Source organism: Syngnathus scovelli, chromosome 2 (assembly GCF_024217435.2).
Source record: "Syngnathus scovelli strain Florida chromosome 2, RoL_Ssco_1.2, whole genome shotgun sequence".
Lineage (NCBI taxonomy): Eukaryota > Metazoa > Chordata > Actinopteri > Syngnathiformes > Syngnathidae > Syngnathus > Syngnathus scovelli.
Genome location: NC_090848.1, coordinates 27,309,311 through 27,332,492, shown reverse-complemented (window position 1 = coordinate 27,332,492; position 23,182 = coordinate 27,309,311). Strand labels below are relative to the sequence as shown.

Here is a 23,182-nt window from a genome sequence, read left to right as displayed (position 1 = left end):
CGATCTCCAATGGGACAACTGTTTTTGTTGCCAAGCATGTGGACTAGCTGATATTTTTTAAACCGAATATGTAAGCCTTTCGCAAAATTGGATAAACGTCATCATCACGATTATTTTGTTCAATATTGAAATCAAAATTTACACAATTGTTTTGGAAATTGGAACAGCATTTATTGAACATGTTTGGAACCGTAGTTAATGAACATGTTTTGAAAAAAGCACTCTCCTGTTAACAGTGATGGGAAAGTTCATTTTCTTTACAAACTACCGTATTTTCCGCACTATAAGGCGCACCTAAAAACCTCAAATTTTCTCAAAAGCTGTGCCTTATAATCAGGTGCGCCTTACATATAGACCAATATTGAGCCACTACAGCAGGCGTGTCCAAAGTCCAGCCCGCGGGCCAAATGTATATATCTTATATATGGACAAAGTTTTAAAATGGGCCATTCATTGAAGGTGCGCCTTATAATCCGGTGCACCTTATATACGTATGGACAAAGTTTTAAAATGGGCCATTCATTGAAGGTGCGCCTTATAATCCGGTGCACCTTATAGTGCAGAAAATACGGTAGTTCAAAGTTCAGTTCACAAATTTTAAAATGAACTTGTTCAGTTCAGAGCTCATAATTGAAATTTTATCAACTAGGTTTATGGTTCCAAAAATGTAGTTAATCATTTTTTTTCTTCCCCAGTAAAAAAATAAGAGTTGCTTTGAGCTGTTTTCTGGCATTTTCCCATTATTTTCACCCATTCTATTCACACTAGTATCCAGATGCTATCAACGTACAATCTTAAATATAAAAGAAAATCGCTTGAATTGTCTCTTATACTTCATGGTGTCGAAACTTGCACAGTAAAATTTTAATTTAAAACATTGTAGTTTCTGCAAGTACTTAGTAAGTAGTTATACGGTGAAAATAGAGGGAATTGTGAATAAGTCAAATCGTCGTGTGTGCCCCTAAGTTTTCTTCCAGCACTGCTAAAATCTTCAATTTGAAGCTCTTCTTGAATTATATTAGTCTGGTGCCCTCCTGTAGAGAGACAGCTAAGGATGAGCTCTTGAACACAAGAGTGTCTAGCAGCTGACAGAGATGGTTAGCCACGAGCACCCAAAAGACACAGTAAATGTTCAGCTTGTGAGTGGAGCATGAATTTAGCTGCTAAGAGAACACTTGGCACGAAATTTTGAACACATCAGTGGGTTGAGCCAGAAGACTGTACCGTTTGAGACCGAAAACTGTACAGTTTTCTGTTACGTGTTGAACTTAGCAGTGACCTGATGTGTGCATAGCTATTAACTTATATTAAGATAGCGCAGTACTTAGCAGCAGTTACGTATATATTAGCTGGTGAACATTGCAATGAATCTCGCTGAACTCTAAGTGTGTTCAGCAGCTAAGGGACATGGTTAACATATTTTTGCATCACATTTTGGATTTGTACGGTGTGTGCAGGTGTTTTCTCAAGAGTACATAAACCTGTTGCTGTCGGCCTACTTCTTTGTGCTTGGTGTATTGGCGCTGTCTCACACAACGAGGTAAGTTGCACAGCCTTGGACATTATACACCACCCTGTTACATTGACTCTTCTTTTTGGTATCCAAGTCCTCTGCTGTCCAGAATCTTCCCCTCTTCTGTGCCAAACAAGCAGTACCAGCTGCTCTTCACACAGGGTGCTGGTGAGGCCAAAGAAGGTGAGAAAAATCTAGTCCTCTAGTCTCCTAGTCTTCTGCCTTGCATACGCTGATTGCCAAATTCTGTTCTTTTGTCTCTAGAGATCATTAACTATGAGTTTGACACAAACAACTTGGTGTGTCTGCTTTGCAGCAGCGTGGTTGGCGTCTGGTACGTTCTCAAAAAGGTATTCTACGTCATGGTGGTGGGATAATAGCACACACTTGTGTCCAATCATTTTGTACTTTGGGACGGCCAATCATCAGTGTTGTTTTGGCCTCGTAGCATTGGATCGCTAACAATCTCTTTGGCCTGGCCTTTGCCCTCAACGGAGTGGAACTTCTGCACCTGAACAATGTCAGTACCGGATGCATCCTGTTAGGGGGGCTGTTTGTCTACGATATCTTCTGGGTAAGAGCCTGCATCACCTAAAATTAGGGGTGGGCGATATGGCAAAAATATCACATCACCATCATTATTATTATTTTTTTAAAATCACAATCACGAATTTTATCATTATTTTTTGGGGTGTGTTGTTTCTACGTGCACACCAAACACTGGATGAGCAGCAGCAGCAGCCAGCAGCAGCCAGCCGCATCTTTTAAGTACGTGTCCCGCAGACTTTTCAATTTTATATGGCAAAACTCCTCTGACGACCAAAAAAAACATCAACATCGAGTGGCTGACACTGTGCTAATACTGGTGCTTCGTACAGTTCAACAGCTGAAAAAAAAAAAAAACTAAGTAAAACATGTCAGGTAAATCCCAAGTTTCTCACAGTTCTCCTGCTCGCCTGCTCCTGTTTACTTCTGTCCTGTTTATACATGGACATGTTGTAGTTCTCGAGATTATCATCTTTTCCTGCATTGTTTTCCAAACTATCTTTCTGCATTTGGTTCTTTCTTCTCCACAAAACCCGCCGGTACCAGACGCAGTGCGTCACGTGGTATGTTTGCAAAATTGATTGGGGTAGCGTTTTACTTTATATCCAGCGGAAAGGCGACATGAGCGTTATTGCGTTGCCTCATCAGCGCCATTCTGCACTCGCATGCGCCCACACGCAAGACCTACATTGACTGATTGAATCGCATCGCCAGAAACCCGTGCAACATATTTGGTGTGAACGCAGCATTAGCTTGAAGCTCACGTCTGCCTCTGGCTGCTGTGTCTGTGTCGATTGGTTTGTCTGTTGGTGTATATAGTGTTTTGGATGCTGTCTCCTCAAGTAAATAAACAGGCTCATAGTGTCCAACGTCCGAATGTAGTCGCTGCATATAACTGGTTTGCGTCTTACCAACCCAAATCCACGCTGTGATTTCAGACGATCTGCCAATCTATCGCCTTCATGAGATCATGAGTTAAATTCGATATAATATTGTCATATCGCCCACCACTACATAAAATCTAACCTTAATATTCGTAATGACACTCACTCTTCACAGGTATTTGGTACCAATGTCATGGTGACAGTTGCCAAGTCTTTTGAGGCGCCGATTAAACGTGAGTATCGGTTAGGATTGATTACAAGACTTTTATTATCTGATTACATGCATGAAATAGACTCAAATGTTCTAATTTATTATATAGCTTACAATGATGCATTGAGCTTATTACTTATTAAAACTAGTTGGACCCGTGCAACTGAAATAAGTGAAAGGGTCAATACCAAAGGCGCATCTAGTCTTTTTTTAGAAGGGGTGGTTACTGAAGCACTAATTATTGAGTTGAGCAGGCATTCCAATCCCCACTCACACTTTGTTTGATTTATTGCCCTCTGGGAAGAGGTACAGAAGCCTGTGCTCTCGCACCACCAGACTCACCAACAGCTTCATACTCCAGGCTGTTAGGATCCTGAACTCTCTCCCCCCTCCACCCTCGGCTACATGACGTCCTAGCCTTTTGGGCCACGATGGCACTGATTCTGTTCATAACCTTTATGGACAGAATTTCTAGGCGCATCTGAGGCCCTGAGCGGTCTGGTTTGGTGGCCTCAGTATTGCATCTCTGCATTTTGCAGATGAGGTCATATTGTTGGATTTTTCAAGCCGTAATCGCCGACTCTCGCTAGAGCGGTTTGCAGCAGAGTGTGAAGCGGTTGGGATGAAAATCAGCTACTCCAAATCTGAGACCATGGTCCTCAGTCAGAATAGGGTGGGGTGCCCTCTTTAGGTCAGTGATGAGATCCTGCCCCGTGGAGGAATTCACGAGTGAGGGCAGGATGAGGCGTCCAAATCTGAGACCCATGGTCCTCAATTCGAATAGGGCGGGTTGCCCACCTCTTTTGGTCAGGGATGAGATCCTGCCCTAAGTGGAGGAGTTCACGAGTGAGGGCAGGATGAAGCATCTGCTTTGATGTAGACACTGTATCGGTCTGTTGTGGTGAAAAAGGAGCTGAGCTAAAAGGCTAAACTCTTGATTTACCGGCCGATCTACAAACCAGATTCGGTTGAAGTTGGGAAATTGTGTAAAATGTAAATAAAAACAAAATACAATGATTTGAAAATCCTTTTCAACCTATATTCAATTGAATACACTACAAAGACAACATATTTAATGCTCAAACTCATACACTTTATTTTATTTTTAAAATAATAATTAACTTTGAATTTCATGGCTGCAACACGTGCAGAAGAAGTTGGGAAAGGGCATGTTTACCACTTTGTTACATCACCTTTCCTTTTAACAACATTCAATAAACGTTTTGGAAGAGAGGAAACTAATTCTCTCAGCTTCTCATGTGGAATTCTTTCCCATTCTTGCTTGATGAACCGCTTCAGTTGTTCAACAGTCCGGGGTCTTCCCTGTCGTATTTTATGCTTCATAATGCGCCAAACATCTTCAATGGGAGACAGGTCTGGTCTGCAAGCGGTCCAGGGGAGAACCTGGACTCTTTTACTTCGAAGCCACGCTGTTGTGACGTGCAGAATGTAGCTTGGCATTATCTTGCTGAAATGAGCAGCGACGTCCATGAAAAAGACGTCACTTGGATGGCAGCATATGTTGCTCCAAAATCTGTATGTACTTTTCAGCATTTATGGTGCCTTCACAGAAATGTAAGTCACCCATGCCATGGAAACTAATGAACCCCCATACCATCACAGATGCTGGCTTTTGAACTGTGCGTTGATAACAGTCCGGGTGGACCGCTTCCTCTTTGGTCCGGAGGACACGACGTCCAGTGTTTCCAAAGACAATTTCAAAAGTGGACTCATCAGACCACAAAACATTTTTCCATTGTGCATCAGTCCATTTTACATGAGCTCGGGCCCAGAGAACCCGGTGGCGTTTCTGGATGTTGTTCATTAACGGCTTTTGCTTTGCATGGTAGAGTTTTAACCCGCACTTACTGAATTAGTGACGAACTGTATTTACTGACAGTGGTTTTCTGAAGTTTTCCTGAGCCCATTTGGTGATATCCTTTACACACTCATGTCGGTTTTTAAGGCAGTGCCGTCTGAGGGATTGAAGGTCACGGTCATTCAGTCTTGGTTTCTGGCCGTGACGCTTACGTGCAGTGATTTCACCAGATTCTCTGAACCTTTTGATGATATTATGGACCGTAGATGTTGAAATCCCTAAATTCCTTGCAATTTTGCTTTGAGAAATGTTGTTCTTAAACTGTTCAACTATTTTCTCACGCACTTGTGGACAAAGTGGTGAACCCCATCCTTGCTTGTGAATGACTGAGCATGTTTGGGGAGGCTCCTTTTATACCCAATCATGGTACCCACCTGTTCCCAATTAGCCTGATCACATGTGGGATCTTCCAAATAGGTGTTTGATGAGCTTTTGTCAGCTTTCTCAGTATTTTTTGCCACCTTTTCCAACTTCTACTGGACGTGTTGCAGCCATGAAATTCTAAGTTAATTATTATTTGGCAAAAAACAATTAAGTTTATCAGTTTGAATATTAAATATGTTGTTTTTGTAGTGTATTCAATTGAATATTGGTTGAGAAGGATTTTCAAATCATTGTATTTTGTTTTTATTTACATTTTACACAATTTCCCAACTTCAACCGGATCCAGTTTGTAGATTGGTTTATTTACATTTCAAAAACCAGAAGCCATTCATTTACAAATGTGATTGCACTTTAGTTTACATATTTAAATGTTCAGATATTAAGATGTGACACAGTTTTTGCATGATTTGAATGAGGCAAAATAACATGCTTTTTCTCTTGAATATATTGTTATAATCATTTGTTTCAGATGTACTAATATGTACTATAGTACTATAATATGTACTATTAATTTGGTGTTCAAAAAGTCTTTTTACAAACTTGAGTCAAAGTATTTTTTCAAACTTGAGTCTTGAAAAAGAGGGGGTCGTCTTATAATCAGGGTCGTCTTATATCCGGGCCAATACGATATTATAACAACTTTTTTATAACAAGGTACAAGTGTGCATACTGTAAATTATAAAAAATATAGAATAAGGTAAAATACTGTAAATATACTTTTAGAACTCTTAATATTATAACAACTTTTTTTATAAAAAGGTACAAGTGTACGTACTGCAATTGTGTGGACACTCCCTGCCTTCTGCTGGCATGTGGGCAACTTACGTGCCATAATTCCTCAATTTAGAAGTTTTATTTTGAAATTGTGAATTTTTTATGGGGGGGGGGGGGGGGGGGAATCTGTGATTTACTGAAGCCGCGATAATCAAACCACGATGTAGCGAGGGATTACTGTAAACGTAGAGCCAAACATGGTAAGTACAGCAATGGCCACGGCGTTCTGATGTGCTCACTCTCTCCCCTTGCCAGTGGTCTTTCCACAAGACTTATTGGAGAAAGGTCTGGATGCCAGCAACTTCGCCATGCTGGGTCTTGGTGACATCGTTATCCCGGGCATCTTCATTGCGCTGCTGCTGCGTTTTGACGTCAGGTAACACTGCGGATGGGATGCTTGTTGTAACCATTGCTTATCGTTTCTTGTGATGTCTTCTATTTGTTCCTACTTTAATTGGTTCTTCTCATTTTATTTGTCCTTCAAATTGTTCTTAATGTTCTTGTATTCTTCCATCCTTCTTTCTGCTCGTCGTGGTCATTCTTGTACTTGCTAACATACTACATATTGGACTTTTTCTCTCCTACTTGTTCTTGTGCACATCCTTCTGTTTCTACTTTTTGATCATCTAATTGGTATTCTACTTCTGCTTATTGTATGTAATGTTCATCTACTTACTGTATATACACGTCCTAATACTTGTCTTCCTTTGCTTTCTACTTACTCAACATCTGCTAATTCTTCTTTTCGACATGCTTCTCTTTCTACTTTTTCCTCTTGTTAATCTACTTTTAACTTGTTCATCTTTTCTTCTACGTTTTCTGCATGTGCTTTTCCTCTTCTAATTCTCATTCTTCTACTTATTCTGTTAACTTTTTCAACCTATTTCTTCTCCTACTTCAATTTGTTTTTCATCTATTTGCCCTTGTTGTTTTTATTATTCTACTTGTTCATTTTTCTCCACCTTCTTCTACTATGTCTTGTTTGCTTCTAGCCTGAAGAAGAACAGCAGGACATATTTCTGCTCCAGCTTCCTGGCCTACATCTTCGGACTGGGCCTCACCATCTTTGTCATGCACACCTTCAAACATGCACAGGTGAGACATTGAAGGTCACAGCGCCATTAAAGCCCCTTGCCTCAGAGAGTAGCTAACCTTGGTTTGTGTGTGTGGTCAGCCCGCTCTGCTCTATCTGGTACCTGCCTGTGTCGGCTTCCCCGTTGTAGTGGCTCTCTTCAAAGGAGAACTTACTGAGATGTTCAGGTGAGTAGCCATGGTAAAAAGAAGCAATCTGAACCACAGCTGCTGTCATGACAAGTCAGTGAACGCAACCAATCATCCTATTCAATGCTTGGACATCATCATCCTGTCTGTCTGCATGCATTTCCTGTCTTCTTCGCTTCCTCTATCTGCCGATACTCCATGTGTCTTCATCTACCTCTTCTACTGCATCAGGGTTCTCATAGTTTTGGAATATAAATTATTGTTAGTTTTTATTTAGTTTTGAGTTTTTTGTTTTTTTAATTTAGCAAGTCATCATGAGGACAATCGGTTCGGATGGATGGATGGATGGATGGATGGATGGATGGATGGATGGATGGATGGATGGATGGATGGATGGATGGATGGATGGATGGATGGATGGATGGATGGATGGATGGATGGATGGAATAGTTTTAGTGTTAGTTTTAATTTTTAATTATTGCGTGTGTGCAACATTTAAAAAAAAGATACCATGGTAGGTATTGCGTAATACAAGTTCAGGAAAACCATTACTTTAAAACAGTTTGATATTACCAGGTACAGTTTAACAATCCATAGACTATTTACAATAAGTAATACTGATTTGAAAGTAAATAAGTGTGCAGTGTACTATTTTTTTTATATGTACTGTATATTTTTTTCCATATATGAACCAAAAAAATGAAAGCACTTTTTATCTAGTGTTGCCTTTCAGGCCGAGTTAAATAAATGCAGGGAAGCCATTAAACCACATGCAAACTCATCGTTTTGGAGCAACATCATCGTGTTGGCTCTTTTTTTTTATTGGCTGCTGCTTGTTGGTGTCGCTTCTGTGCGCCACACATTAGGACTGCAACTCCAACGCAACTGCTTGACCTTCTCTTCTGCAAGTGGTCATGCATTAATTTAGAACTATCGTATTTTCCGCACTATAGGGCGCACTTAAAGGCTTATAATTTTACTCAAAAAAACACAGTGCGCCTTGGGAAAGTATTCGGCCCCCTTGAACCTTTCAACATTTCGCCACATTTCAGGCTTCAAACATAAAGATATAACATTTTAATTTTTTGTCAAGAATCAACAACAAGTGGGACACAATCGTGAAGTGGAACGAAATTTATTGGATAATTTAAACTTTTTTAACAAATAAAAAACTGAAAAGTGGGGCGTCCAATATTATTCGGCCCCTTTACTTTCAGTGCAGCAAACTCACTCCAGAAGTTCAGTGAGGATCTTTGAATGATCCAATGTTGTCCTAAATGACTGATGATGATAAATAGAATGCACCTGTGTGTAATCAAGTCTCCGTATAAATGCACCTGCTCTTTGATAGTCTCAGGGTTCTGTGTAAAGCGCAGAGAGAACCATGAAGACAAAGGAACACACCAGGCAGGCCCAAGATACTGTTGTGGAGAAGTTTAAAGCCGGATTTGGATACAAAAATATTTCCCAAGCTTTAAACATCTCAAGGAGCACTGTGCAAGCAATTATATTGAAATGGAAGGAGCATCAGACCACTGCAAATCTACCAAGACCCGGCAGTCCCCCCCAAACTTTCATCTCAAACAAGGAGAAGACTGATCAGAGATGCAGCCAAGAGGCCCATGATCACTCTGGATGAACTGCAGATAACTACAGCTGAGGTGGGAGAGTCTGTCCATAGGACAACAATCAGTCGTGCACTGCACAAATCTGGCCTTTATGGAAGAGTGCCAAGAAGAAAGCCATTTCTCAAAGATATCCATAAAACGTCTCGTTTAAAGTTTGCCACAAGCCACCTGGGAGACACCAAACGTGGAAGAAGGTGCTCTGGTCAGATGAATCCAAAATCGAACTTTTTGGCCACAATGCAAAACGATATGTTTGGCGTAAAAGCAACACATCTCATCACCCTGAACACACCACCCCACTGTCAAACATGGTGGTGGCAGCATCATGGTTTGGGCCTGCTTTTCTTCAGCAGGTACAGGGAAGATGGCTAAAATTGATGGGAAGATGGATGGAGCCAAATACAGGACCATTCTGGAAGAAAACCTGTTGGAGTCTTCAAAAGACCTGAGACTGGGACGGAGATTTATCTTCCAACAGGACAATGATCCAAAACATAAAGCCAAACCTACAATGGAATGGTTCACAAATAGACGTATCCAAGTGTTAGAATGGCCAAGTCAAAGTCCAGACCTGAATCCAATCGAGTATCTGTGGAAAGAGCTCCAGACTGCTGTTCACAAACGCTCTCCATCCAACCTCACTGAGCTCGAGCTGTTTTGCAAGGAAGAATGGGCAAGAATTCCAGTCTCTCGATGTGCAAAACTGATAGAAGAGACATACCCCAAACGACTTGCAGCTGTAATTGCAGCAAAAGGTGGCGCTACAAAGTATTGGCGCAAGGGGGCCGAATAATATTGCACGCCCCACTTTTCAGTTTTTTATTTGTTAAAAAAGTTTAAATTATCCGATAAATGTTGTTCCACTTCACGATTGTGTCCCACTTGTTGTTGATTCTTGAGAAAAAATTAAACTTTTATATCTTTATCTTTGAAGCCTGAAATGTCGCGAAATGTTGAAAGGTTCAAGGGGGCCGAATACTTTCGCAAGGCACTGTATATGGATCAATTGATGAATTTGTTGATCCATATTGGTTGTACACAGCGCTCTGCCAAAATGTTTCAGTACGACTAGTAAATTACAAGGTCGCATCGCTTTCAGCATTACGGCAACCGCAGTCAGGGGCATCACCAAAGTAAGTTGGTCGATCACATGACATTTTTTTTTATAAAAAAAACATTTTTTTTTTCTATAGGCTAGAATCCATCCCATCGCTTGATTGACATACAGGTCAGCCTGTCGGGAGGCAATCACAGTGAACCGCACATGTGCAACACCCCCCCCACCGCTGCGCGTACACAAAAGCTAACAAGCTAACTCAAGATTCAAGAGTTTTTTTACTCGCCATGTTTGAGCGTGCCAAACAAGGAATTTGACTTCGGTAAATCACAGCCTCTGTTCAACATTTAGGTGACTAACAACAGCACTCAGGACATGTGAAAAGTGAAAGATATTCCCAAACATTCCCTGATCTTAAACTCCCAAGAGGGCAAGGAAAAACTCAAAACTCCAGCACAGCACTCAGGACATGTGAAAAGTGAAAGATATTCTCAAACATTCCCTGATCTTAAACTCCCAAGAGGGCAAGGAAAAACTCCAGCTAGGGGAAATGAGAAACCTTGAGAAGAGACCACAGATGGGAGGGTCCCTCTTCTAGGATGACCAGGCTGCAATGGATGCAGAGAGGACACATAGTACAAACAGTGTAGACAAAAAAGGTGTGGAAAGCGGGATGTTATTGCACAGTAATGACTCTGAGACTCGTGGATTACGGATCAACGCACACACTCTCTTTTTTCTTTTAAACTAAAGAAAGTTTATGACCATCAAAAATGAATAGGGTTGCTAGACCAAGTAAGAAGCCAAACTGTATCACTTTCATACAGAATGGGAGTTGGACTTTTTTTTACCTCATTGACTGGGTTGACATTCCCTTTAGCACAGCTCCATCTAGAGGATGCATAACACAACCCTAGTCAACCCCAGTTTGATACAGTAGCTTCTATTCTATGCGCCTTTTAATGCGGTGCGCCCTGTATATGAAACATTTATAAAATAAAAAAAATCAATATAGTGCAAAGAATAGGCTTGTTTATTAAATTGCCAAGGAAAACTAAAGTAGTTTGTTTTGGTTAGTTCTGTTTTCGTTTACTAAAACAACCTTGGTCTATATACATACACTCCTCGTCGTACTAAATGGACTGTACTTGCTGTATGCCTTCTACGTACCTTTGGTACTCAAAGCGCTTCACACTGTTTCGTCATTCACCTCCTGATGACATACCATCAGGAGCAACTGGGGGTTCAGTGTCTTGCTCAAGGACACTTAGACATGGTCACAATTACTAAGTATCAAACCCCTAACTGCCGGGTTGGAATGCAACCACTCCACCATTGAACTACACTGCTCACTCATGAGTACTTCATCCTCTCTGTGTCTCATCTTTTGTCTTGCTTATCTGCATACACTTGCTGTAGCTTTATTGTCCTCTGTATCTGTATCCACTCTCTCTTCTTCCTCTTCTGTCTGCATCGACTACTATCTGAATTCTGCTCCGTCTTCATCCCTATTCCCCTCCTTGTCTGAATTTACTGCCCATGTGTTCATCTTTCTCCTTTCTGTATTCTGCCACTTTGTTTTCCCCACTTTACTGTTTGCACACATGTCCTGTCTTCATCCCCACCTTCCACTCTTTTTCTGCATCTTCATACTATCTTCCTCCTCCTAATCTTTTTATTCTTACTCACCTCTGCATCCACTTCCTCTCGTCATCTTTCTCTTCCTCCTGTCTGCATTATTGATGGGAGTATTGATCCAAATGTAACTACATATCGATATCCAGTCAGTATATTGGATCAATACTAGCACAATGAATTCAATACCATAGTTCAGGGGTGTCCAAACTTTTTGCAAGGAGGGCCAGATTTGATAAAGTGAAGGGGCCCGGGAGCCAATGGTCTTTTTGGACATTTTTTAACTATAAAAAGTTCATGCAAATACACAGTTATAAAACTGTTTTCTTTTTTTTTTCTTTCATTGTTCAAACGACAAAATAACCAAATATAAACCACTCAGGCGGATGTGAACAACTCTAAAAACACAAATTCTGCCTTTCATTCATATCTGAAGAGTCAGATAACATTGAACAAATTGTATGAAATACCTTAAATTCACATGAGTTTAAAATTATTTTTGCCTCATGAACATTTTAAACAAGTTATAAGTAATGCAAAGTTGTCTGTTATTAAAACAAGTGAATTTTACAATATCTTTCAGAAAGTAATTGTGTCATGTCGACAGGTTCATAACATCAACAGTACTAACATGGCCACTTGCTTTAGTAATATTTACTTTTGAGTCAGCCTTGCGTGAAGAATCGCTGTTGTGATGCCAGTTCAGCTTGGAGCTGCTTCACTTTATCAGCGCGGTCACTCCCTGTTAGCTTGTCGTAAGTGTTAGCATGTTTAGTCTGGTAGTGTCTCTTTAGGTTGAAATCCTTAACAAGGCTACCGTCTCTTTACAAATTAGACAAACACATTTGCCTTGATTTTTAGTGAAGAAGTATTGTAATTCCCATCTGTTTTGAAAGCAACGGCCCTCAATGTCAACTTTCCTCCTTTTCTTTGCAGTCGGCATTGGCAGAAATGAGCAGAGAGGGGTGCGCAGCACATATGCAGACATTATTAAAGTAGTGCTGCCACCTTTTGGTAAAAGGAGGAATTATAGTTTCAAGTTTCATAATTTTTTTATTCAGTTTAACAGTGCAGGCGAGCCATAAATAATACATTATAAGACCGAAGCTGCGGGCTGTATGAAATTTGACCGGGGGCCAGACTTTGGATATGCCTGCCATAGTTCAAGTTCCATTTTTACTAGTTTTGTCACAGTTGACAGCCAGTTTGCCGTAAAAAAAATCCAGAATCCAGAAACATTGGCAGTCTGTAGGGAAAAAGTAGAATTTTATATTTATCAATACATTTTCTTACCGTATTTGACGGTGTATTGGTCGACCTTTTTCAATCCAAAATCGACCGAAAAAAATCGACCTCGACTTATACACCGAGTCATAAAATTTAACTTCGTATTCATCGCTTCAAATGTGATGGTAACCAAGGCCGTTTCTCATGCATCTCATTGTGCGTTGCACTTAGAAAATTTGAACCGGGCGGCGTGCGCGAGTGCGCGGCCCGCTGGAAGTCGAATGAGGCTCAGCGATCTCCTCCGCGGTGCTTATAAACAGCCGATCCGCTCGGCGGGGGCTATTTTCGGCCACTCGGCGCGTGCGCACGGCCTCCCGGATGTGCCGGGCGGCGTGCGCGAGTGCGCGGCCCGCTGGAAGTCGAATGAGGCTCAGCGATCTCCTCCGCGGTGCTTATAAACAGCCGATCCGCTCGGCGGGGGCTATTTTCGGCCACTCGGCGCGTGCGCACGGCCTCCCGGATGGCGTGCGCGAGTGCGCGGCCCGCTGGAAGTCGAATGAGGCTCAGCGATCTCCTCCGCGGTGCTTATAAACAGCCGATCCGCTCGGCGGGGGCTATTTTCGGCCACTCGGCGCGTGCGCACGGCCTCCCGGATGTGCCGGGCGGCGTGCGCGAGTGCGCGGCCCGCTGGAAGTCGAATGAGGCTCCGCGATCTCCTCCGCGGTGCTTATAAACAGCCGATCCGCTCGGCGGGGGCTATTTTCGGCCACTTGGCGCGTGCGCACGGCCTCCCGGATGTGCCGGGCGGGTGCGCGAGCTCGCCGGCCGCTGGAAGTCGAATGAGGCTCCGCGATCTCCTCCGCGGTGCTTATAAAGTGCCGATCCGCTCGGCTTGGAGCTATTTCCGGCCTCCCGTTGGTGCCGGGCGGCGTGCGCGAGCTCGCCGGCTGCTGGAAGTCGAATGACTCTCCGCGATCTCCTCCGCGGTGCTTATAAACAGCAGCATGCGCATGGCCTCCCGGAATTTGAACACATTTCGTCAATAAATTTCGCATATTGAATTTAGAAGTTTAATATAATGCAACAATTGAGCTCGACTTATACAAAGGATATATCATAAAATCGTAAATTTCCGTCGAATTTTAGGGGGTCGACTTATACACCGAGTCGACCTGTACAGCGGCAAATACGGTAATTATGATGTCATGGCTTTTAACAGTTTAATACTAAAAAGGCAAATATCACCAAAACACTTACAGGTCATGAAATTAATTGAGAATTGGCAATTCAAGAATGCAGCTATCTTAACTATGTAAAGTAACGGTACTGATATTGCCGATACTGTATTTACTCGTTTACTTGGATTGACTGTGAATTATGACACTCAAACAAAAAGTACCCGGGAACCTCATCAATCTTTTGTACTCGCATGAGTGTGCACAAAACTCCTGTCAGTGTTCTTTTAGCATCGTCATCCTTTCAGTGTCTTTTTTTCTTTTTCACCACATTTTAATCCTAGTTCTTGGCCCCTTCTTTTTTCTCTTACCCTCTTTCCTCTCGAGGCACTCAGCTATGAGTCATTCGAGGGTGTCCTTCCAGCCTCTCCCAGGCTCACCTCCTTTCCAAGTATCAGCAGCTCCCCCGCCAGCCTCGCTGCCTCCATGAACGCTGTCTCTATGGCGACAGACTCCCCCCACCGGCTTCGCTTAAAGAACGCCGACATGTAGACAGACTGTCCGTGGTGTTAGCATTTGCCATCAGACGTTTACTGCTACTGATAACGTCTCCTTCCTGTCCAACATCATCGTCATCTGTTCTCCAGGTACGAGGAGACCTTTGGGGAGGAGGGCCTAGCTAAAGATGACGCGGCAGAATCACTGAAGAAGGATCAATAACATTCACCGATCACATCTGCCTCGCAAACACTCTCATACTGCCAGCCTCCGCCCACAACTTCTCATCTGGCTGCTTCCTGCCATGCTTTCTATCACTTCTCATTCTGCAACCATATTGTCTGCAGGGGGGCAAGGACCCAGAAGCCCTCTTTCATCAATACGTTGCAAAGATGATCAGATGAGGGCAGAAACTTGATGGGTGAGGTGACAAAAATCAATAAAATTAATACATAAATCAAAATAAGAATCGATGGATGAATGAATGAGTGGTTGGGTTGGGTGAATGAATGAATAAAGGGAGGATTAATTCAGAATTCAAAAGGCCTTTTTGGGGCGTTGATAAAGAAATTTATCACAAGCATACTTTTACGTATCTTTTGGACAACAAAAATTGCGACGTGCCTTTTCTACCCCTAATTATTTTAATTCTCATGATTACTTAAATCATAAAAAAATGGGGTCCCAACATGTTATTATTAATATAGGTAAAAATGTTATTTCAAAGGGCTGTTCCAGAATTTTTTGTAAAATAATCATTAATATTTGATAATGTAAACTTCATTATAAATGCCCCCCTTGCCCTCATCTGCGCTCTTGCATCTAAATGGTCACGGCATCATGGTTGAATGTCATCATGCATCCTTTACTTTTTTAAGATTGATTTTAGGTTTATTAAGATAAAAGGGAGTTTTCCAAACGTAAATGGGTATTTCACAATAAAACCTTATTTCACAGAGGTCTTTTTGATGTTGCGGTTGTGCTTTGTTTTCCGATTGGATAAGAGCATTTAGGGTGTTTATTAGTGTTTATTGTGTGTGTTTATTTGGAAAGGGTACATTTGCTCTCATAATCCTCAAATTTTAAATGGTTTCTTCTTCGTTGTTCATGCTCCCTTTGATCAATTTTCTTTTCTAACTTGATGTTAAGGAGAGAAACAAATGGATGAATAATTGCTCTTCTCCAGCTCACTTTGGTTGAGGACTGCATGTTAATGTTTTTGGTGTGCATAAAAAAATAGAACTTTGACTCAGACAACTAAGTATTTGTGTCGCCATAACGTCTGCTGTTCACAATGTTTCTATAAAATGTATTAACACACGAGAATTCCTAACGAAAACCACCACACCAGGGCTCTGCTTTGTCCCTAAATTGTTTTCTTTTTAATATTTACGAATCTTTGATATCGTTGCTGACAAACGTTTGCCCCACACTATATAGTGAAGATAGGATGAATATTTACCTAGGAATGCAATTTGCAATGTGTGGTCTAAAATCTGCTTGAGCCCCTAAAATTTAAGTTTAAAGGAACAATAAGGCCACTATGGTCCATTTTTCAGTTACTATCTCAATTTATGTATCTTTTGATCGGGAAAATGAAAACATTTTGCATTTTCTATTTTCTCAGTTTATTTGAATAATTACCTTGAAAATACGGCAATATGGCCATGTCCCCTCCCCTCCATATCTTTGTGGGTGTCACTTGAGGATCAGTTTCTTAATTGGAAATCATTGTACACGGTCACAAGGCTGCCTAAAACCCTACTAGTTTACAACCCTTCTTTAACAACCTCGCAGTGGCGGATGCTGGTCTTTGAAGGAGGGGAAGCTAAATATCGGCCTACATCATGAAATTTGTCGGTTTATTTATACCTAAATTCTACCCTTCATTCTTTCGATCGCTGTTTCGCACATTGCGCTGTCAATCATAAAGGGATACAGCCTCAGACAGATCATCCAATCATCATTCAGAAGCTGAGCAACCGCAGCCAGTCCACTGCCCCGTACACCCCCAGAGACGCTGGGCATCCAATGGGTGGGATAAAGCCCGTATACTCGTCTCGTTTCGCTGCACTATTTGCTTCCCTATTAAACTTGGTAGACGCCCAGTGTTTAAAGCAGTGGTTCTTAACCTTTTTCCTTGTTCGCACCCCATTCAATTCACCAACCAGTTCTCGCACCCCTAACCCTAAATAATTATTATAATAATTGGTTTACTTTACAGCTATAAGGCTTAATTAGCATTATCCCTAATCCCAATTAACACAATGACTTCTTGATTTCCAGAATTTTTCACTTTTTTCGGTTACCCGACCTTTATCCCCGATAAATTGTAAATTTTCCCCAGGGTATCCTCGCACCCCTAGGGAGCTTTTCCCACTGAAAATGAAGGGGAGGCTCTCAAGTTTGTTGTAAAAAATGCATTTTGAATATGATTTGTACAAATAGCAGAGATTGAAACTAGCGACCATTCTCATTTTCAAACAATGCAGGATGCTCAAGGACATTGATGCACCACCTGTTTGCGACTAATCTTAACCTGTAAAGTTCTTAAGGCTTACTTTAAGGAAGTGTTTCCCGTTTCCTCACCTCTGTTACCAGGTGTTTGTGAGTTAAAGGGCTAGAGACATCCCTTTTTTTTTCAATTAGAACGGAATTTGATAGAATGTATAAAGTGAACACATTTGCCGCATTGGAAATTAAAAATGGACACCGATTACTAAGAATAAAGCTGAAATGAAATGCCAGTTTATCGATCGGGTCCCGCACGAAGCCAAACTGTCGGCGCCATTACTGTGACGTCACAAGTTGTACATCTGGATGTCAACAAACCCAAACAACATGGCAGATGATAGCGACAGCTCCGTTTCTAGCGGCAATATTAGCATCATTTTATCCGATTCAGAAACCTCTTTTGACGCAGAATATGATGAATCTAGCAGTTCACTTGGGCTGAGCTGAGCACATTTTCTGAATTGTGCCCCTCCCGTCACTCTGGTTAGGTTGGCATAATAAAAAGTGCTCTTGGGGGCTTTAGAGTGCCGAGTTGATCTCGGCACATGAAGACATGACCACCTGCAACGTTTGGTTTAGGTTTTATAAGCATTTTTAATTTTATTGCTTAAATCGCATTTTCTCGACGAGCTGAGCACGTTTTCTGAATTGTACCTCTCCCGTCACTGTGGTTAGGTTGGCATAGTAAAACGAGTAGAGTGCCGAGTTGACCACTGCGAATGAAGAAATGAACATCTGCAGCGTTTGGTTTAGGTTTTAGGCGCATTTTTAATTTTATTTCTTAAATTGCATTTTTTTCGACGAGCTGAGCACGTTATCTGAATTGTGCCCCTCCCGTCACGCTTCGACATACTTTTCAATGTCAAAGTCTCAAAGTCTCCTTTATTGTCAATTCCTCCGCATGTCAAGACACACAAAGATCGAAATTACGTTTCTCACTATCCCAGGGTGACAAGACAGCGTTCACAACGCACATACAAGTAAACAACACAGGAAAAATAAAACAAGAAGATGAACAATAAGAGTGATAGCACGCTAGCCGCTCCCGATGCACAGCAGAGTCCGGAAAGATAAGACAGAGTTCACAACGCACATACAAGTAAACAACACAGGAAAAATAAAACAAGAAGATGAACAATAAGAGTGATAGCACGCTAGCCGCTCCCGATGCACAGCAGAGTCCGGAAAGATAAGACAGAGTTCACAACGCACATACAAGTAAACAACACAGGAAAAATAAAACAAGAAGATGAACAATAAGAGTGATAGCACACTAGCCGCTCCCGATGCACAGCAGAGTCCGGAAAGATAAGACAGAGTTCACAACGCACATACAAGTAAACAACACAGGAAAAATAAAACAAGAAATGAACAATAAGAGTGATAGCACGCTAGCCGCTCCCGATGCACAGCAGAGTCCGGAAAGATGACAGTCAACCAAGCCACTGTGAACACGAGCACACAGCAGGCACGCACTGTCCGGTTCGTGGATCCTATCAGGCGAACTCAACCCATCTTGTCGTCCCGCGAACGAATGTACGCCAGGACAATGGAAGGTACGGCTAGGCGAGCTGGGTTGGCCGCAAACCTGGCCCGACGTCTCCGCGCTGGCCCCTCTTCTCTTTTTGTTTACATTAACTGAAGCTAAACGCGTACAACTTGAGACGTCGTGAGACGTCACTTCCGGCTGGCGGCTCGGTGCAGTCAAACTTGTCTGTGCGGCAAATTTAAATGATATTTTTCAGAGCAACAGTTTCCTTTTCGTTGTTTCGAGCGTCAATTTATATTTATAAGCCCATAAGCTAACTAAAACCGATTTATACATATACCGGTGTCTCTAGCCCTTTAAAACTCTGCTCTGATTTTCAGATACACCTCACCGTGTTGCCGTTTTGATTACTTTATTTGGACGTATGCTTTCACCGATTCTTCAAGATGATATATTTGGTTGGAATGTTTGCCGTTTGATGTGATCTCATAAGATAAACATCTTTCATTAATCTGACCTGCAGGCACTGAAGTGATGGAGACTGTTATTCATAATAACAGTGTCGTATTTATGAGAATCACTGATAGCAGTTTTTTGGGGAATTTTCTTTTTTTTAATGCTGTTAATAAATGCATTTGTTTTCAAAAAACGTTTTTTGAATATCCATGCTTTACTACCTACTAAAGGCCAAAACCTTTTAAGCAATGACCTTTACAGGTCGTTCATATTACTTCACACAAACACTACATCCATCTGCTCCTGGTTCGGCCCTCCGGTCCAAATTTAGAACCCAGTTCGGCCTGCAAGTCAAAAAGTTTGCCCACCCCTGTTCTCCACCATTCATTTTATTATTATTATTATTATTGTGTGAAGGCGATGGCCTTCACACATACGTATGCTATTCTACACCATTCTCTATTATTATTATTATTATTAGGTGAAGACCTTCACACTATTGTTATTCCTGTCCTTTATTATTAGTGTGAAGGTGAAGACTTTCACACTATTGTTATTCCTGTCCTTTATTAGTGTGAAGGTGAAGACCTTCACACTATTGTTATTCCTGTCCTTTATTATTGTGTGAAGGCGAATGCCTTCACACATTGTTATTCTACTTTATTATTATTATTAAACAACTTATTCCTCCCACTTTTTTGGCACCTAACTAGTCCCACATGCTTCAACTGATTCACCCCGTTCAAACTTTCACACGTTCCAAAAATTCATGTCACGCTTGCTACCATTTTTTTTGTTCATAACATTTACCGTTTTTGTGTAATTAGCAAATTTGTGGCTTAAAATTCCCCATTCATTCATAATGGCAATTTCAACACGAGCCATTTTCCTGTGTGGGTTCGAAAATCACATTTGTCACATTGGGCGTCTCATCATTACACAAACTCACACGACACTTGCTGCAGTTTTTTTCGTTCTAAACATTTACCGTTTTTGCATAATTAGTACATTTGCGGTATAAAACTACGCATTCATTCTTAATGGCCCATTCAACATGAACATTCATCAAATTAAGCAAATTCCACCACTTCAACAGAAGCAACCTGATTAGCTCAGTTGGTAAACGTCTCCTAATACGAGTCGTTCAAACCTCACGTATTTTGTCATCACACAAATCCACGAGACACATGCTGCAGTTTTTTTTTTCGTGTTAAACATTTATCGTTTTTGCATAATTAGTACATTTGTGGTATAAAATTACGCATTCATTGGCACATTCAACATGAACATTCATCACATTAAGCATATTCCACTTCTAACATGAGCTGTTTCCTCGCACGGGATTGAATCTCACATTTTTCGTCATTACACAAATTCATGTCACGTTTTCTGCAATATTTTTCGTTCTAAACATTTAATGTTTTTTGCATAATTAGTACATTTGTGGTATAAAATTACGCATTCATTCTTGGCATTCAACATAATTTTTTTATTCTTCCTGCTTATCATTTTTAACGCTTATCATTTGTAACTCGTCATTTTCCCATTTATTTTAATAATTTAATTTACTTTGTATTCTTCCCGCTTATCATTTTTAACGCTTATCATTTGTAACTCTCATCATTTTCCCATTTATATTTTCATAATTTATTTTCCTTTTTTTCTTCCCGCTTATCATTTTTAACATTCGCGTACGCCTTCACACGCAATTTCTCCAGAAATTGCAATTCTAGTTATTCTACTTATTCCGCTCACTTTTTTGACGCTTAACTACTTCCACATACTTCAACCGATTCACTCCGTTCCACTTTTCACTTATTCCAAATATTCATGACACCGTTGCTTACATTTTTTTCATTCCAAAAATTTTACGTTTTCACAAAATTCACTAATTTCCACCAAATTTTTCCCCATTCATTCTTAATGGCAGATTCAACATTTCACATTTACGTTGTTCCAGTTTGAATTTCACATAATTCAACACATTCAAATGACATTGGGGACATTCCCAAACTTGCCAAATTCAAAAATTTCACGTTTTCATGTTTAAAATTTGCACATTTTGCAAAATTTCGCAAAATTGCACAAAATTTCGTTTATCACTTCTAATTTCTACATACTTCAACCAGTTCAACTCGTTCCAACTTTTAACTGTTCATCTTTTGCCTACCTATTCTACACCTTCCCACTTAGCAAAAATTACACTTTTTCAAATTTGAAATTCAACCAAATTATCCTAAATTTCGTTTTCTACTCTAATTTCTACATTTTTCAACCGATTCAACCCATTCCAACTTTCAATTGTTCATCTCTTGCCTACCCATTCCACAACTTTCCACTTACCGAAAATTTCAAATTTCAAATTCCACCAAATTCTCCAAAATTTTGTTTTTCTTCTCTAATTTCTACATTTCTCTAACAATTCAGCCCATTCCAACTTTCAACTCTTCATCTTTTGCCTACCTATTCCACAACTTCCCACTTACTAAAAATTCCAAACTTCCCATTTACCAAAAATTCCAAATTTTCACCACAAATTCTCCAAAATTTCGTTTTACACTTCTGTTTTCCACATTTCACAAGTAATTCAACTCATTTCAACATCATTCGGCATCATTCCCCAAGAAGTGATTCAAAGTCTTCGCCTTCACACGCAATTTCTCCAGAAATTGAATTTTCTAGTTTTCTATGCAGTCGCCACGCCCAGACTGAACATAGGGAGAACTGGGAGTATTCCCGAAGCGCCGGCCTAGTATTGGCCTGCGTCAGATTTTTTTAAATTATTATTATTATTATTATTATTATTATTATTATTATGTTAAGTCTGCCTGTGCGGCGGCGCGCCTATCAGAGAGACAGGCCAGGCCACTTAGGCCACTCAGGCCTGGAGCATGTGAGGAGGGAAAGACAATGGGTTTATAACAATTAACACCCGCCCCCACAGTCCGTATCAACCACGCAGAGCGCATGTGGAGGAAGGGGTGTGTTACTATGTCAGGTGCCGCCTGCTGTAGCCAGCTACCGAGCGGTGCAAGTGAGGATAATGGACTTCGAAGGTAGTAAAAAGAAGAAGAAAGGCGGTGCAGAGAGGGAGAGGAACAAAAAAAGAAAGGTGCTGGAGGAGGACGCAGACAAATGCAGAAAAGTTAGATTTATTCAGCCTTTCCCACGGTGCCATTAAAAACTATGTGTGCCTGCGTGTGTATGCATGCCAGTTTGCATGTGTTGTGTGGATATGTGCCACTGCCATGTAATAAGGCTGTCCTGTTAGATTTAGTTCTAGTTGATTTTGTAAGTTGAAGAGTCATTTGTTATTCTTTCTTACATGTGCATTCCTCTAAACTTTGTAACTGGCCCTGGCTAAATTAATATTAAAATATGTCTGTTTCCTATGCAAAGGTGGCAATATTTCCAGTTTTGGTGCTTCAGACACTAGGCCCAGTACTAGCTCAGAGCAGCTGACAGGTAAAGAACAGTCATCTATCACTGCATGGGATTGAATAGGCAATGACTATGCATGAAACATTTGGAAAAAAAAGCATATATTTGACCATGTCATTCTTTTGATTAAATGTGTTATTGTTAATATAATTATTATGCTGGTTGTTCTGACACTCCCAGTAGATGCAGAGTATATTAGCAAGACAAGTCCAGGGAGCAGTGCAAGGGAAAGGCCAATTCAGGACACAGACAGACTCAGAGAGACCTTTTGATTCTAGAGATTTTGATTTGTTTTTCCAGTACCACCCACAGCAAAACCCAAAGAATGATTGTGTGCATGTGTGTGCAAATCCGTTTTGCATGTTCCCATGCATTAAAGTGTGGGTGTGAACATGCACATGTGGGCAAGGCCAGGCTGGCCTGGTTACATAGTAACTGACTCCTGGCCTAAAAAAATCTCCCAGTCCGGCCCTGGCAGTCGCCATGGCAGAAATGAGCGGAGAAGGATGGTGGTGCTTTCACCTTTTGGTAATAGGATGAATTACAGTTTCAAGTTTCATGATTTTTTTAAAAAAAAATTGATTCAGTTTGACATTGCAGGCGGGCCATAAATATTACATTATAAGAACGAAGCTGCTGGCCGTATGGAA

The 23,182-nt window shown here is 41.0% G+C and overlaps 1 protein-coding gene across 10 annotated transcripts in view; it reads left to right on the top strand.

Moving 5' to 3' along the window:
- Positions 1-23,182, top strand: part of hm13 (histocompatibility (minor) 13) — a 120,259-nt gene that overhangs the window by 59,398 nt on the left and 37,679 nt on the right. For 4 of the 10 annotated variants that reach the window (XR_007488438.1, XR_007488437.1, XM_068649872.1 and 1 more), the window contains exons 4-12: positions 1,458-1,540; positions 1,608-1,696; positions 1,778-1,863; positions 1,962-2,087; positions 3,119-3,176; positions 6,447-6,567; positions 7,184-7,286; positions 7,366-7,451; positions 22,491-22,556. Coding sequence is in view for 7 of the 10 variants with exons in the window: in XM_068649872.1 (XP_068505973.1) it covers positions 1,458-1,540; positions 1,608-1,696; positions 1,778-1,863; positions 1,962-2,087; positions 3,119-3,176; positions 6,447-6,567; positions 7,184-7,286; positions 7,366-7,451; positions 22,491-22,527 (789 nt within the window). In the remaining 3 variants the exon portion in view is untranslated. Of the gene's footprint in view, positions 1-1,457; positions 1,541-1,607; positions 1,697-1,777; positions 1,864-1,961; positions 2,088-3,118; positions 3,177-6,446; positions 6,568-7,183; positions 7,287-7,365; positions 7,452-14,529; positions 14,748-14,781; positions 15,881-22,490; positions 22,557-23,182 lie in introns of those variants that run through there. The other 6 variants (XM_049754292.2, XM_049754291.2, XM_049754294.1 and 3 more) reach the window with 3 other exon arrangements.